The 16,629-nt window shown below is 52.7% G+C and overlaps 1 protein-coding gene across 11 annotated transcripts in view; it reads right to left on the bottom strand.

Moving 5' to 3' along the window:
• Positions 1-9,444: 9,444 nt before the first annotated feature.
• BCAS3 (BCAS3 microtubule associated cell migration factor) overlaps positions 9,445-16,629 on the bottom strand; it is a 301,404-nt gene continuing 294,219 nt past the window's right edge. For 9 of the 11 annotated variants that reach the window (XM_077188620.1, XM_054647217.2, XM_054647218.2 and 6 more), the window contains one exon: positions 9,445-10,395. In XM_077188620.1, coding sequence (XP_077044735.1) covers positions 10,247-10,395 — 149 coding nt within the window. In that variant the 3' untranslated portion in view covers positions 9,445-10,246. The remainder of the gene's footprint in view (positions 10,396-16,629) is intronic. The other 2 variants (XR_013184844.1, XM_054647212.2) reach the window with 1 other exon arrangement.

The raw sequence follows: 16,629 nt of genomic DNA, 5'->3' as shown, positions 1-16,629 counted from the left end.
ACCTGCACTTAATTGAATTTTAAATTATTTTATTATTGGTTTTGAGTTACGGAGCGCTCTCCCTGCGCGGGGGCGGAGGGATCCCCTCCAGCCCCGCGCCCCCGGGGCTCTTCACGTCGGGGCGCGGCGCCGAGCCCGCACCGAGCCCGCTGCCTTAAAAGGAGACGGGAGCCCCGGTCCGGGCCGTGCCAGAGCGAGGGGACCCGCCTGGAAGCCGGGCTGGCCCCGAGGATGGCGATGGGAACGGGCGCGGGGATGGGGATGGAGGGGCGCGGTGGGGGATCGTGCAAATCCCTCTGTTTAAAAAACTTCCATTTGAGAAAGTGTGTCACATCCCGGCGCGGGCGCGTAATCCCGGCCTAATGGCATTATCGCCGCCTCATCGCCGTCATGGGACGGGGCCGGGGGCGAGCACCCCCCGCCCGCCGCCACGCGGGACCGCGGCTCGGTCCTGCGGGGAAACGGAGCCGCAGATCCGCCCGCTCCGTCGGGGCGCTCCTTGTCGGGAGCCCGGGCTCGGTGTCCCTGCCCTTCCCGGGTCCCGCTGCTCCCTCGGGGGCTCTATCGGCGCCTATCGATAATCGGGGTCCTGCTGTCCCCTCGGGGGCTCTATCGGCTCCTATCGATAATCGGGGTCCTGCTGTCCCCTGGTCCCCTCGGGGGCTCTATCGGCTCCTATCGATAATCGGGGTCCTGCTGTCCCCTCAGGGGCTCTATTGGCTCCTATCGATAATCGGGGTCCCTCTGTCCCCTCGGGGGCTCTATCGGCTCCTATCGATAATCGGGGTCCCTCTGTCTGCCCGCGTTCCCTGAGCGGAGCCGGTCTCGGGAGGGGCGAGCCGGGGCTCCTCTCTCAAATCCAACAGCTCCAGCAAACGGCGTTATTTGATAAAATGATGCTGTTGGGGTCCTCTCTCTGCTCCCTCTCTGGAATAACAGCGAGGATTTGGGGTCTGGAGCAGCCGGGACGAGGCTGCCTGACTCCCGCAGCCTGAGACGTCCTGGTGAACAGGGGAAAAGCGACAGAATCGGTTCTGGGAGCAGAGAAAAAAAATCACTGGGAGCTCCACGCACGGTGCAACCTCCCCAGTCGGCCGAAAAATCCCCTTCTGGGAGGGGACCCTGCGTGTACCTGGGCAATAAAATCCTCAAGGACAGGGGACATGCCGGTTTCTCTCCCTTGTTAGTTTTAATTTTCAAACTGTTCCTGGTGGGTGCAGTCCCCTCCTGTTGCCTCTGAAAGGGGGAAGGTGCAGGGCAGCCCCCAGCCCCAGAGGGTCACTCAGCCCCCCTGGTCCCCAGAATCCCTTTTCTCCCTGTTTGGGGCCAGGAGTTTGGCAGAAGTTGGAGGATCAAAGGAAGGATGAGTGAACCGGCCCTGCGTGGGCAGAGCTGACAAGGTCTCACATCTTGGCCTGTTTGCTTCAGACGGGATCTGGGAACTTGTCTGGAATCACATCTGAAGCAGGATCTGACGCCGCTGGTCCCACGTCACGTGAGTTGTGGTTTTGGTCTAGGTTTGACTTTTAGAATTGCAGAAAATCACTGTCTCGTGTTTATTGGAGAGAGCATTTCACTGGCCAGAGAATAAAACCAGCCAGAATAAATCATGAGCTGGTCCTGGGCAGGAGTAACACCTTTCATTGCATCTGTCCCTTTCCTGGGTGTTTCACCATGGACAAATCTGATGCACACCAGCACTGCATGGAAGGGCCAACTCTCATAACCTTGATTTACATTTCCTCCAAAACCCAGTGCTCCTCCAAGCCAGAGAGGTGGAACATGCCCCTGCAGGCAGGACAGGCTCTTCCCATCTTTCAGTTCTTAAAACCAGTCTGAAAACTCAAACTGCTCTGGGGCAAGGCCTCGCCTCAGCCCTGCATCCAGCCCCATTCCTGGGCACCTCTGCATTTAATTTGATTTTCTCATTGCCCAGATTTTCCCTCACTTCTCTGTAGGTGCTGGGCTCTTGCGCTGACCATCCTGGGGAATTTGGGGATTTTGGCAGACATGCTGAAACCCTCAAGCTCCTCTTTTCCAGCCTCCGTGCCCACAGGAGCTCGGCGGTGCTGGCAGCTTTCTCTCCAGGGCGTGTTTCCCATGGATACCTCAACGGAGGCAGCACCAAATAACAAGTAAATAACAGCCCGCCGCCGGGCCGCCGGCACAAAGCAAGCAATTGCCCTTCCCGCAGGTCACTAATCTCTTGACACATGGTCTTTGAGACCTGGGCCACGGGGAGCGAGGCTGAAAGGGAAGAAAAGATAGTGGGGACAATGGCAGGGCCGCCGGCTGGCTAATAACCCTTGTCCCAGCTTTGTCTGGGGACACTCACAGTGGCGCTGGGACCAATCCATCTCCGCAGACAAAACCACGCGGCTGCCGCGGCCGCGGTGCCCGGGAGGGTCCCGGCTCACGGGGCTCCGCGCAAGGCGGGAGCTGCCGCAGGTATTAACAGCCCCCATTTTGTGGCCAGCAGTAATCCCTCCCTGTGTTTTCCCCTCCACGCTGAAAACAAACCCTTCACTTGATCCGTTTGTCCTCTCCAGTTGCCATCTGTCTTCCATCCTTCAAATCTCACCTTAAAACCAGCGCCTCTTGAGCAAATCCTCCCCGCCAGCCCCGCAGGCCGTCTCGCCCGCCGCGGGCCCGGCACTCCAAGCGCTCATTGAAGTGAAGGGGATTTGAGAGCGCGCAGGACACGCCGGGATTAAGGCCACAGATTGCGCTCCCCGGGCTGCAGCTCTGCCCGCCTGCGGCTCTGCTCCCTCCCCTTGGCCTCGGCAAGGCGCCCCGAGCGTGGGCAGCCCCATCCCTCCGCCCTTCAGGTGCTGCTGGGATGCAGGGCTGCGCCTGAGCCGGCCCTCCCGGGCTCCCCCTGCTTCCCCTGCAGGTGTGGAAACGGGAGAGGTGGCACAGGGGGCTTCACACGCGGGGCTGCTGTTTGTAACTCGGGAGGTTTTGCTGTTAATTGCAGCAAAATTAGAGATATGCGAAAAGTCTCTGTTTCTGCCCACGCGTCCGAAGAACGAGCCGGATTTCTTCAGTTTTCATTCTTAAAGTTGTTTAATAAATCTTATCTGTAAATTTTTCTCCCTGCCCAGCTGAGGGGCAGCCACAGGCACTCTGACCGCCCCCGAGGCACTGTTGTCTTTTTATAATACAAACTACCTATAACATATTTAGAAATACTTTCCAATACCCATCACCTATGTTAGACAGTGCACTTCTATTCCAAACCAATCCCAAAGTGGCAGCATCACAGCAGAAGATGGAGATAGAGAAGAAGAAGAAGAAGGACTGGACACACCCAAGTCCCTCCATCTTGTCCCCAAACCCCCCATTCTAAAAATCCCAAAATCTACCTTTTCACCCGGTGATAATTTTATTATTATATTATTTAAACTTCTGTGACTTTCAGGTCCTTATACAAAGCTGGCAATTTGCTCCATGGGTCATAATCAAACCCACAGGTGCTCTGGGCTGTGTGCCAGGGTCTCCAAGCCCCCCCGGCAGGGTCCTGGCAACTCTGGACATCCAGAGGGATGCACTGAGTTCCGACATCTGTACAGATGTGCAGGTGCTGTCTCACCTCACACATCCCACCCCATCCCATCCCATCCCGTCCCGTCCCATCCCATCCGATCTCATCCCCATATCCCCATCCCCATATCCCCATATCTCCATCCCCATATCCCCATATCTCCATATCCCCATATCCCCATATACCCATATCTCCATATTCCCATATCCCCATATCCCCATATACCCATATACCCATATCTCCATATCCCCATATCCCCATATCCCCATATCCCCATATCCCCATATCCCCATATCCCCATATCCCCATATCCCCATATCCCCATATCCCCATCCCGCCCCATCCCGTCCCATCCCGCCCCACCCCGGGGCAGCGCCTGCGGGGCGGCCCCGCCGAGCCGTGAATCACCCGCACATCAAAGCCCCGGCAGAGCAGCGCTCACAGCCCCGGCAGCCGCTGCGAGAGGACAGTGCCTGTGCAGATGTTCTGCAGCAGCTTTTCTCAATTACAGAGAGCAGCAGAATTCACCAGAAAAGCCAGGGAAAGGAAGGGAAAGAGTCCTGGCCAGTGGGGGCCGGAGCAAAGGGCCCACACATCCCTTGAAGGCTCAGACCAGCACATCTCCCTGTGCCTCCATTTCAGCTCCTGTATTATATTTAATTACCTCACATTCCCCTCCAGCCCTTGCTGTGGTGGGCATCACCTGCTCCCATCAAAATTTTGCTCTTCTTTAGGAAAACCCCTCCTTGCTGGGCTTCATGGGCGCAGAGGGGAGCTCAGAATTCTGATCCAATTCTCTGGAAGTGGTGAGATTCCTCCTGGAAAACCAACCCACAGCAAGGCTGATCATGTGAGCCACAGCAGGGTGACACACGGTGGCTTTTGGCTGAGCCTGGCAAGGGCAGCCCTGATCCTGCCCAGCTCCCACGGACACTGTGGACAACCAGGAGCAGGAGTCTCACAGTCTGGCCAGTCACCCGGGCAGGACAATGGCATCACTGCCACATGACAGCTGGACTTTCCCCTTTCCACAGCAAAAAGAGCAAAATTCAGTGTACCTTGGGAGGTGGCTGCAGCAAAAAGAGCAAAATTCAGGGTACCTTGAGGGGTGGCTGCAGCAAAAAGAGCAAAATTCAGTGTACTTTTGGAGGTGGCTGCAGTGTGGGCACCCTGGCGTGGCAGGAGAGGCCGTGGGATGAGCCTGGCCTTCCCTCTGGGGGTCATGGAATGGTGCAAGGTGGGATGGGGAGCAGGGCCAGCTCCTCAGCCCGGGCTGCAGGTGCTCTCTCTGCTTTTCTGCTGGAACGAAGCTGCTGCTCTGAACGTGGATCACAGCCTCCAGCCCACAGCAGCCCCTTGCCAGAAGCCTCTCTCCTCTGCTCAGGAAGGAATGCACTCACCCATCGTCCCCATCTCATCCCTGGGGGATGCAGAGATGCTGAGCTCCCTCCAGAGCACGTCAGGGTGTCCCTGCTCCCACAGCCCCACTCTGAAGGGAAAATCCAGTCGGTTCTCTCCCCGTCCTCCTTCCCATGGCCCCACAAACTGACACTGCCCACCTCTCCAGGAAAGGGCCCAGAGGGAGAGGGGCTGGGTGGGAATGGGATTAATGCTCAGCTGCCACACGGGCAGTGGCATCACCTTTTATTAATGTCCTGGAATAATATTGTAAATACTCACTGGGAAATAATGATATCCTATAAAAGAAACAGCAGCCTGTGGTTTGAGCCAGGACTGGTTAGCAATACTTGTTTTTATTAAAGAGACGTTTCATGTCTCGTTTATAGATTAGATTTTAACCTGACAACCTTTTAACATTGTATTAAATTAGAAATTAACTTTGTAGGTTGCTCCTCACAGTATAATTGAGCCACTGATAGGCTGAGTGCTAGGGAATATTTCAGATACCTTTCAGACAGCAAAGTTCCCAAGAAAATTCAGAGCCTCCTCCTTGATCTAGACCAGGGCTTTGCTATTAATTAGTATTTATGATCAGGTGGCAGGAATGCTTTCCGTGGAGGGGGAGCTGCCGGGGAGCAGCATCCCTGCACTGTGCCCATCCCCGGGGACGTGATGGAGGGAAGGGGATGGAGGTGCCAGGGAATGCTGCAAGCCCCTGACCCCGCCGCCAGTATTTGAGCATAATTTCCTCCAGCAGAAACTCCCAAGAAAGGCAAAAATTCATCCTGGGAACTCCCTGGCAGATGTTCTGCACCGCGGGATCGAGGGATGCTGTGCCCGGCTGGGGGACAGGGACAGGGACAGGGACAGGTGAGGGCCACAGCTGAACCTCTCAGCCCTGCCCTTCCCCATTCTGCTCCCAGCAGCTCCCGCAGTCCCGGGACAGGCGCTGCCGCAGACAAATGCTTGTCCCGGTGCCTTTTCCATCTGTGAAACAGGCCAAGCAGTGGATCCAATTATTTTTTTTCCTAGCACACAAGCCACTAATCATTTATTGCATTAAAAAAAAAAAAAAAGAAAACCCTCGTCTCCGCAACTTTTGTTCCCGTTTTATCCAATTAAAACTCAAGGCAAAAAAAAAAAAAAAAAAAAAAAAAAAAAGAAAAAAAAAAAAGAAGTTTCGTTTTCTCCTTTTTGCAATCACAAAGACCCGATCTCAGCCCCATTGACTCGCTAATTGTAAGCACTCAAATGGTCGGGTTTAAAGTTACACTTAGCAGCTGTGAAACATTAGGGTGAAGTGATTACAACCTACTGGAGGATACCGAACATTTTTACAATATCTCAGGAGCACAAGGGAAAGACAACAGGAAATGGCGCAAACTTTCCTACCCTGCACAGCAACAAGCCAGAGCAAAGGAGCGAGAAAATAAATGTAGAGACGTGGCGCAGACGTGGTTTGGATGCTCAAAAAGTTCCTGAGGAAGCCCTGGTGGGAGCACCATGGATTTCCCCCGGGGAGGACGGGGAACAACGTTCAGGGATTTCACAGCTGCACTTTGCAGGGTGTAAAGTGTGCAAAGTGCGTTTGCCAAACTCTGCTCCGGGTTCTCTGCTCAGGAAGGAGATCTTGGCAGTGTTTTGCCCTTGGCCACTTCTTTGCCTTGTCCCAGCAAATATTCTGGGCCTGGGGAATGCTGCTCAGGGCAGGACAGACCGGAGTCTGTCCCTCAGAGGGACAGGGACAGGATCGGGTGTGCCTGGGCTGGGGCTCAGCATCCCCAGCAAAGCCACCAAAGCCTGAGCTCCACGGGCTCTGCAGAGCACCAGGAACCCTGATGGTTACACCCAGGCCCTGGACTGCTCCTGAGATCTGATTTCACTTGAACTCCGAGCTGTCACGATGGAAAACCACTGACTTCCCGCTCCTTTTCCAACGGCCCAACATCACCCTCCCATGATTTAAGCTTGCTACACGTGTGTGTGTATTACAGAAACCAGGGTAGGATAAGAAAGCAATATTTCATGTTAATTCATGAAATCTGAACTCAACTTTTAATAGAAGAGCCCCACTTTATGCCCAGAGTGATATACAGTCAGCCCTGCTTTAAATGAGACGTTTTGCCTTTTGAACTCAGCAGGAGCCCTCTGCTTACAACTACTGGAAAGAGTTTAAAAACCTGCAAGTCCCCGTGTCTCTTGGGCTCTTTGGTTTATATCATGGCACAACATTCTTGCTGGGCTGCCAGCTGCTGTGCTTGAGAACCTGGCGTGTCAGAAACTCACCTGGAGAATTTCCACCACGGCAGGAGCCACGAAATCCTGCAAAGACCACGAGCCTCTGGATGCTTTTAAGTGGGGTTTGGATCGAGTTCCCAGACTGAAAACCTGGTTCTGTTAAAGCCAGGGGTGAACCTCCCTTAAGAGCAGCTTCTAGACTTATCAAGGGACAGAAATATTCTCTCCTGGTGCCTGGAAATGAGTTCTCATTTGGCTGCTGAGGCTGAGGAGGAGGAAGGGTGGTGTGGCATGAGACCACCCGGCACCCAGCTGAAATGGGGGCTTTTAGGGCCATGGGTAGGAGTGAAGAACACAGTGCAGGGATGTGTTGCATTTACTAATGAATCAGATCCTATAGAGTTATTATAGAATGAAATCCTATAAAATTATCATTAAATCGGACCCTGCAGACCTTAGAGTTAGTGATAATTCAGACCTCATGGAGTTATCAATGAATCAGATCCTATACAGTCATCACTGCAACACACTCAGTTTTCTCTGGCTCACACAAGAGCTGGAACTCAGTGGTTATTCTGCTGGGTCATCTGTGAAAGTATCAAATTGAAGTCAAATTAGCCACCTCATGGCAATGCTTATTTTTGTTTTTTAGGCTCTAGGCTTTCTTAACAGTTTGGCTACAGGGCTATCAACAGCAGAGAATTTAGGACATTCTTTTCAATGAACCAGACTGAAAATATTTTGGTACAGCCCCAGTTTGTGGGGTTTTTTTGAATCTCTTCCCCCCCACTTTAAACAAAACATCCTGATTCAAAGGAGCTTCTTGCAGACTGGGAATTTCCACATGGCCATATTGCAGCACTTATAAAAAGTGATTTAATGCCTGCCAACAACAAATACATTTGCAATGACACCACTCTGTGTTATGTGCTATCCCACTCTGTGTGCTCAGCCAGAAGCAGCCAGGCTGTCCCAGGCAGGAGGGAGAAGAGCTCCTTCCTTCCTTCCTTCCTTCCTCCCTCCCTCCAGGAGAACTTTGTCCCTTTCCCGGCTCCTTGGAAAGCCTGAAAGGAAACAAGCATCACGGTGACAACACAATCCCTTCTGTATGTGTTAATCTGGATTTTGTTTGAACTTTTGGAGCTGACCTTGGCTTGAACTGTGTTAAAAACCCTGACTGGTGTGGACTGACTTGACCCTGCGGTCCCATTTGTCCGCGGTGCCAGTCCTGCCCTCAGCCCTGTACTTCAAGCCTTTATTTTACAGACAAAAAGGAACATAGCATTACAGCAGATATAGCCAGCAGGCCAGAGCTTGAAGTACTTACTTAGAGGCAAAACTCTCCTCTGATTTCATCCCAAGGAAGTTATTTTTTTTGCTTGAGAAGAGACTGACTGAAAACCAAGCAAGAAACTGAAATTATTGCTGTAAACTCTTGCTTTTTATTAGCGGTTTCCAAGCCTGAAGAAAACAAAACCTTCCGAGTGGCTGTGTTACAGTCAAAAGCAAAAAAAAAAAACCCCAACAAAACCAACCCAAACCAAGCCCAAGACTGAACTGGGTGTTTGGGGATGGAGTAGGAAGAGGGTGGTTGGTTCTGCATCCCCTGGTGTGGCTGGCTGGAGCTGTAAGATTTGTGGCTTTAGATAGTTTCCTCTCCCTGCCATGACTCAAACAGCTTCTATTAAAAACAAGTAGTGGGAAGGAAATTTCATAAGCTGACAGCCCCATCTCACTCTGCTGCTAGACACAAGTTGGCTGAGATGTAGGAATTTGTGTGGTTATGATGTGTGAGCCCAGAACTGTTTTATCAGCAGGGTTATGCAGTGCTAGCTCTGACTGTGCACGTTCAGAAGGGTGCAGAGGTTCAGGCTGCTCTGCAAAGCCTCTGCTCCATGATCCTACAACAGAACAGATGGAAATGGGTGCTCTGCCTCCTGCCCCTGGTCCTTGTCCCACTGGAGTCTGTGGGATGAGGAAGCAGGGCCTCAGCCAGAGCAGGGAGCTGGGTGTTGGTTTTCAGAGGAGCCAAGTTGGTGCAAGGCACACCCCCTAAATACCTTGTTTTTAAAAATTCTGTCTGTGCACACGAGGACAAGGAAATGGGGAGGCAAAACCATGCTAGACTGGCTGCATAACAGCCACTGATGGCTTTAATTAAAGCCCTCAAGTCAGTAAATACACACAGAGTCTGGCCCAGGGAGATACACAAAGCCCACAGTCAGCCCAGTAACACTCCATGAACATTGCCATTTAAGCAGTTTCTTGTTTAACTTAGATTTATTCAATGACACATGCATTTCTGGACAGATAATCTGAGTTCCAATGAACAACTTTTATAACCAAATATGAGAAATCCGTGACTGCAATTAGTCAATTAAGTACATTTCTAAAATACATGACTAGAAGAAAATTGGAGCGAGAGAGAGAATTCTTCCAAAGAACAAAAAGAAACATTTCCATTGGTAATACTCCTGGCATTGCTGAGTATCAGAGGGGAAGAAGGGCAGCAAGGAGACATGATGAGGAAGGAATAACATCATCAACCCTGTCCACAGAAAGTCCTCCAGTTTCCAGTCTCTCCAGTTCATCCAATAATGCTCGGCACTTTCACGAATGGTGAGAGCTCCTCTGACTTACAGAGATTCATCTCTCAGCACGAAAAAAGCAGAGAACAGTCGTGAAACCTTGTGCTTGACCCAAGATGGCTTAGGAGTATTTCTCCTCACCCAACCTCTTCCTGAAGACAGCGAGAAAAGAAGCTGCAGAGCTCTCAGGACTGAAGATGGAGCCTCTTCGTATTGCACAGGAACACAGAGTCAAGATTTCATGAGGATGCTTCAGGAAGGTTTAAGAGTCATCAATATTCATCGGGGCAACGAGAACCATCCCGGGAGCCGGCAGGTGACAGACACAGCGGGATTGACGGGGGGAGAGGCGGCTCCTTCCCCTGGCTGGGTGTGTCCCTGCTGGGCGCCGGCTTTAGGGGAATCCCGTGGGGAGCAGGCGCAGGGGCGGGCTGGGTGTGTCCCCTCCTGGATGTGTCCCCGAGGGGCGGCGGCTTTAGGGGAATCCCGTGGGGAACAGGCTCAGGGGCTGGTTCTCGTTGGTCGGCAGGGGGGAGCGGTAGCCGTCGAAGTTGCGGGGGATGCTGCCGCTGGTGGAGCCCGAGCTGTTACTGAGCGTTTCTATGCTTCCCTCTCGCTGAAGCTCTGCAAGGGAGAGAGAGCAGGTCCTGGTTAGAGTTTGGGATAAACCCCCAGAGTCGTCAGACAGATGCTTTACTGACAAATCCCTTTGCTGTTGCATTGCTCTGACATTTGCTCATCGTCCTTTCCTGGGCTGGTTTGGGAATTGCTCCGGAGGAATTGCCAGCTCCTGGTTCCACTCCTCTCCAGCTGGGCCAAAGATGGAGACATTACCTGCTGCCCTTCCCTGGGGCCGAGGCTGCTGCCTCAGGACGTGACAGGGTTCCACGGTGGGGATCTCATGGCTGAACCCAGCAGGGTATGAAGGGGACAACTGCAGATGGTGGGAAATGCTGGGAAGGGCCATTGGCGGAGTGTGAACCACTGCCATTCCCCACCTTGGGAACACCAGGACTTTCCACAGCCCTTTATCCTGCCCAAATGGATGTAAACAACTCAGCTTTTTCAGCTCAAAGAGAAAATATCCCCTTTCCTCAGCCGTGCCCTAAACACAAGAGAAAGCAGCCTGGCTGTGGCTCTGCCTCTCCTGCTCACACCCACCCAGCCACCTCCCCTCGCTGACCTCCAGGAGCCTTTAGTGCTCCCTCATCTCCCAGCAGGAGGATTTCTGTGTGTGCAGGGCACGGTTCCCAGCCCTGGCCTCTCTGGGAGCCACTGGAACCCTGCAGTTGGCTCGGTGGCCACACTGGCAGCACTCAGGAATCCTCCCCCAGGGTGACAGTGGTGACAGGAGACAAGAAATGCTCTGGGGAGTTGTGATGGCAGACCCTGAGCATGACTTGGTCTGGGCAGCCTGGGCTGGAGGGGAAGGGGTGGGGACAGGAGTTTTGGGCAAATTCCTCTGCTGGCCAAAGGGGAAAGGGGACCTGGAGGGGCTACAGGAGAGCTGGAGAAGCACTTTTTATAAGGGCACAGAGTAACAGGACAAGGAGGAATGGCTTTAAATGGGAAGAGAAATTTAGATGGGACACTGGAAAAAAATGTTCCCTGTGAGGGAGGTGAGAGACCAGAACAGAGGAGCTGTGGCTGCCCCATCCCTGGAAATCCTCAAGGCCAGGCTGGATGGGACTTGAAGCAGCCTGGGATAGTGGGAGGGGTCCTTGTCCATGGCAGGGGGTGGAGTGAGATGAGCTTTAAGGTCCCTTCCCACCCAAACCTTTCTCTGGTTCTATGTAAGACTCGTCTGGGGTGGAAAGGAGCCTCAGGAGCTGGAGGGGCAGTGCCTGCTCTGATCTCTGCTAAATCTGCTAAACATTCCTGCACTTTCACTGCCTCACCTGGGTTATTTAACCTCCTGTAAACACTTTGCCTGCACTTTGCCTGCAGTGGGACTCTGTGATAAGGACAGATCTATACACAAAGTACAGGGAACAGCAAGAATTTAGCTTTTCCCTAAAGCATCCCAGCCCAGCATCCTCTGGCCCTGCCCTGCTCCCCCCAGCCCCTGGGCACTGCACACACCTAGCAGTGAGGGCTGTGGGATTTAATCCCTCATCCTGGAGGGAACCTGCAAGGAGATAATCTGCCCAGGATACAAGGAAAACAAATCAGCAGGAAGCTGATCACCCTCAAAGCAGTGCTGGTAATGACCTCAGCTGCATTCATCACCATTTCTTGCCAGTATCTGGTGAAGGAATGTCCATGTCTAAACCTCCTCATTTTCCTCACATCCTCACTGTCCCCTGAGTCCAGGAAGTAAAAACAGTAATTTAAATCAGAAATGAGTGGCGTATCCCACACTAATACCGTGCTTATCCTGTCTGATTTGGGGCTTTCATCTCCCTCAGCACACAGCTGGCTTTGCTTAAAGGTCCCACGTCAGAGCTGGGGATGTTGGGCAGTGCTGCTGGGCTCCCCCACACCCCAGCACGGCTCCTCCCGGGGGGATCCCGCTCTCTTTTCCACCCACAATTCATTTCCAGGTAAAGTGTTTCCAGCAAGACAAGGGACAGGGACAGAGAGAGGAGTTTTGTTCTTGTAGCTGCTGTTTCTGTCCCTGGGGTCGAGCTCCTGCCTGTCCCTCAGTGCCTGCTGTGGGACCCTGTGCCCTGCCCAGCTGGAATTTGGGGGGATTTGGGTTTTTCTGGGCTCTGCAGGAGCTGGCAGCTCCTGTCACCTCTGCGGGGCTTGCCAGGGGGTGGCACTGCAGAGACTGATGCCAGGCAGGGAGCAGGAATCCGGGATGCAGAGCTGTGGGCACAGGGCCTGGATGGAGGGAGGGAAAGGAGCCCTGTCCTGGCCGTGTCCCACAGCTCCGAGCTGTCCTGAGCTCCCCTTGCAGCTGCCAGGCAGGAGAACCCGACCATTCCTGATGAGGAGGGACAAAAACCAGGGGACAGGAGGGGCAGAGGCTCTGGAGAGGATTTTCCTGCCCAATCTAGGCTGGGGTGGGTGCCAGGCTAAAACCTGGGGAGCTCCCACATGCAAGCTGCCATCCCTGGGCACACATTCCCCATGGAACACGAGTCCCAGCCCTCTGTCACAGCCCAGCTCTCACTCTGGAACCAATTACCCAGGCAGGCAGACGAGCTGTGTACTCTGATACCCGAGGAAGCCCTGGAAAAGTGCTTGGCTGCCACAGGGAGCTCTGCTGTGCTCAGGAAATTGGGCTCTTGCCCTCACCCTGGCTGGCTCTGCAGCATGGCTGGGTCACACCAGGGGGGCAATTAGCCATGACATGGTCACCAGGGGCCACCTGCCCACACAGCTGACCCAGCACCACAGGCAGAACAGCCTGTGCTCCCCCAGATTGCTCTGTTTCATTAATAAAAAAATAAAATAAATAATAAAAAAAATCCAGTGTATATTATTATTGTTCCTCCCAGCCCTTAGAGCAGAGCGGGGCAGAGCAGGGGAACATCAGTGAGATTCCCATGGGAAGCACAGACCAGACTGGGAATGGCTCCATGGCATGGGGACACCCTTCCTGTCACAGAGGGAAAACTGCAGGACAATTTCTCATAGATCTGGACAGGCCAAGCAAGTGCAGCAGGAGCTGCAGGGTGGGGCTGTCAGGAGAGACAAGGTCCCTAAAGCCACCCTGGGATGGGACAACCAAAGGACCTGAAAGGACCTGAAAGGACCTGAAAGGACCTGATGTCACACAGTCAGACCCCTGACATCTTCTGTGCTGGGAAAACACAAAACAGGAGCAAATCCCCATGGAAGGACGGGAGTGGGTGGCAGGAGAGCCCAGAGCAGCAGGATCAGGGAGCAGCAGCACTCCAGGGCTGCCCAGGCAGTGATTCCCTCCACTCTGGTGGAGTTAGGCCAGGAATGGACTTGGCCCCAGCAAGTCTGAGGGTTATTGTGTCTGCATTCCCCCATGCACACACTGTCGAGATGTATTAACTTCCTTAAATGTACCAGTAAAACAACCTCATATGATACACTTTAATGAACTTGTACAGTAGCCAACAAATTGTGCATCATATAAAACCCATTCGGCCTTATAGACTCTCTGGCTATTTTGTAATAACTGCAATTTGCTTCTGCTGAAGCAAGATAACCAGGGTTGAGAAGTCAGGCTTTGCAGAAACCTAAATATTTGATTTGGGGGGGAGTGGGTGGGAGAAGGAAGAAAGGGGCCTCTGGGAGCTATTTATGGGGTCAAAATAACATGAGACCTGCTCTTCTTGTAGCGTTTCCACCATCAAGGAAATGAAATACTGTGAGAAGACCAGCACTTGCATTATTTTGGCCCCAGAAATGGCTCCCTGAGGCTTTCAGAAGCCCGTGAAAAACAAACACAAATACAAATAAATGCTAATACTGGAAACGTAAATACTAAAACCTGCCCATGTCCCCGGAGGAAACGACTCACAAAGTCCTGCCTGCCCTAAAAAAAAAAAAAAAAAAAAGGAAAAAAAGTGAAGGAGCTGGAACATCTGCTGAAGCCATGAGGAGAAAGTCACTTCAGGGGAGCTGGGAACAGCCCTGCCTGAGCTTTTGACAGTAACAATAATGGGCACTGCTGGCATCACCCAGGGTCCCAGAGTAAGGGGATTTTCAGGGCACACTCACACTTTCCACCGTGCTGGAGGCAGCAGCAGCAGTGAAAATCCTTGTGGCTGCTGGTGTGGGATGGCAAGTGGCCACCCTGAGTCCCTGGCCCAGCCCAGGGCAGCCATCCCCTCTCATGGCACAGCTCTGGGCCTGGGGGAGCACTGGGGCAGCAATGGGGCATCAGAGCAGCTGGGAGCAGATCCTGGCTGCTCCAGCCTGGCATGGCTGCTCCAGCCTGGCGTGGCTGCCAGCGGGGCTGCCCTGCAGTGTGGAGGGTGCTCCATGAGGAGCTGCCAAGGAAACCTTGCAGGAATCATTTCTTTGTGCTGATATTCCTGGCTGCCATGCTGCAGCCAGCCTGCCCTGTCCCTCACTCCTCTGCCCCAGCCACGCTGCTCTCCTGAGCTGGCTGCTGAGGTGGAGGGAGAGGAGGAGGAAGAGGAAGAGGAGGAGGAGCTGCTCTGGGCACAGCCTGGGGTCTGCAGGGCTGGGAGAGCAGTGCTGCTCGAGGTCCAGCTGCACCCTCCATTCCAGAAAGCTCCAGCAACTGTCAAAGGACCCCATCAAATCCAAGGTACAAAGGCCTGCCAAGCCTAAATGTGAAACCATTTTATAGGGCACATTAATTCAATGCCTGAAGAAAATCTATACAGGCCTCTTTTGCCCGGAACACTCATAAATTATGCTGCCTTTCTTAGCTGTGCTGCTCTCCTGTAGTGGTCCACTCGAAGCCCTGGTATCTCCTTTATGTCCACTCAAAAATCTCCTCTCCAGTGCATTATTATTTCTTCTAATGGTTTTTCCTTTCTCTCTGTTTGCCTTTCCCCTCTTTAAGCCCAGTTTCAAAATATCCCAAATCATTTTCTGCAAGAGCTGACCCTTTCCTCTTACCTACGGAGGGGCTGCCCGGGATAAGTGATCCAATGACAGCAGCCTGATGTGTCAGGGCAGCGGGGAAGCGGCAGCAACTCTGAATACAAGAATTATTCTTCATCATCTCAAACTGTCACAACACATTACCCTCAAAGCCGCAGCTCGCTGAAGGAGTGACCCTGCACTGAATGGGAGAGTGCTCGGGGAAAGAACTAATTGTAGCCTCTTTTCACACGTCAGTCACTTTTCACAGCACCAAGCCTTTCAAGCTCAACTAATGTCAAGTTCCCTTTTCCTTTTGCTGGGCTGAGTATTTCTGATTTTTAAGGATGGCATTTTTAAAGGAACAAGGTCTCTGGTGAGGGATGAGGCCGGGGAGGGGAGGGAAGGAAGCGTCAATGGAGTGAGCACGCATCAGAAGGTCTATCAGATGCCCCAAGACTCGTTAGGAATTAGACAATTAACAAGTAGGAATGCAGGAAGTGGGGTAACGGCCAGCAGAGCTCGAATCTCCTCGATTTCATTTCTGTCATTCACAGCAATTATTCTGGAGAACTTTTCAGGCTCTGCCGTGAGGGGGAATGTGTTCAACCCCTTCCCGAAATGAGGATGTGGGACAGGAATTTTCCAGTCTGGGGGAGAGACACAAGGTGCTGCTCACCAAACCCACCTCTCCCCATCCACGGGGGCTTCTGAATGAACAGCTAAAAGGCAAAAATTCAAGCCTCTTTTTAAAATCAAAGACAATTCCCTTTCGTTTTGGAGGAGATTCCCTGCGGAGAGAGCTCTGGGAATGCCAGCCTGCTCCATGATCTGGGGCAGGCACACATAAGGGCCCTTCAAGCTCCTCGTCTTTGACTGAAATCCTGACAGATTCTGTGGCAAGGACTATTTTTTCACCCTTACATTTACACAATGCCCATCGTAGGGGACTTGCAGAACTGACTGGGGCTTCCCGAGTGTTATTTATTAACTGTAATGAATAATAATTATGGAGCTTCTGCCATCTGGATTCTCACTCAAAAGGGCCCTATTTAAAAGGAACGCTAAAAGGCAATTTGTATTAACACAATGGAAGTCTTGAGGATCTCTTAAACTGTTTGTAATTTACACAACGCTCCCCAGTGAATGGGTGAGTTAAACATTTTAATTTCCCTGATTGCTGCTGAAGGGAGCGGGATGTGCTCCCCCCAGGAGCTCACACGGGCACTCGCACACGGAAAGGCTCCATCTTTCAGGATTCTGACAACATCCCAAACTCTGCTGGGTGCTTTTGGCGCTGCTTCTGCAGGAAATATTCACTCTGAGCATCATCGCTGTGCCCAGGGCAGCGGGAGCTGCTGCTGCTGGGACACACAA

This window comes from Agelaius phoeniceus, chromosome 20 (assembly GCF_051311805.1).
Source record: "Agelaius phoeniceus isolate bAgePho1 chromosome 20, bAgePho1.hap1, whole genome shotgun sequence".
Lineage (NCBI taxonomy): Eukaryota > Metazoa > Chordata > Aves > Passeriformes > Icteridae > Agelaius > Agelaius phoeniceus.
The sequence above is the reverse complement of the archived record's forward strand: the minus strand, read 5'-3'. Positions and strand labels throughout refer to the sequence as shown.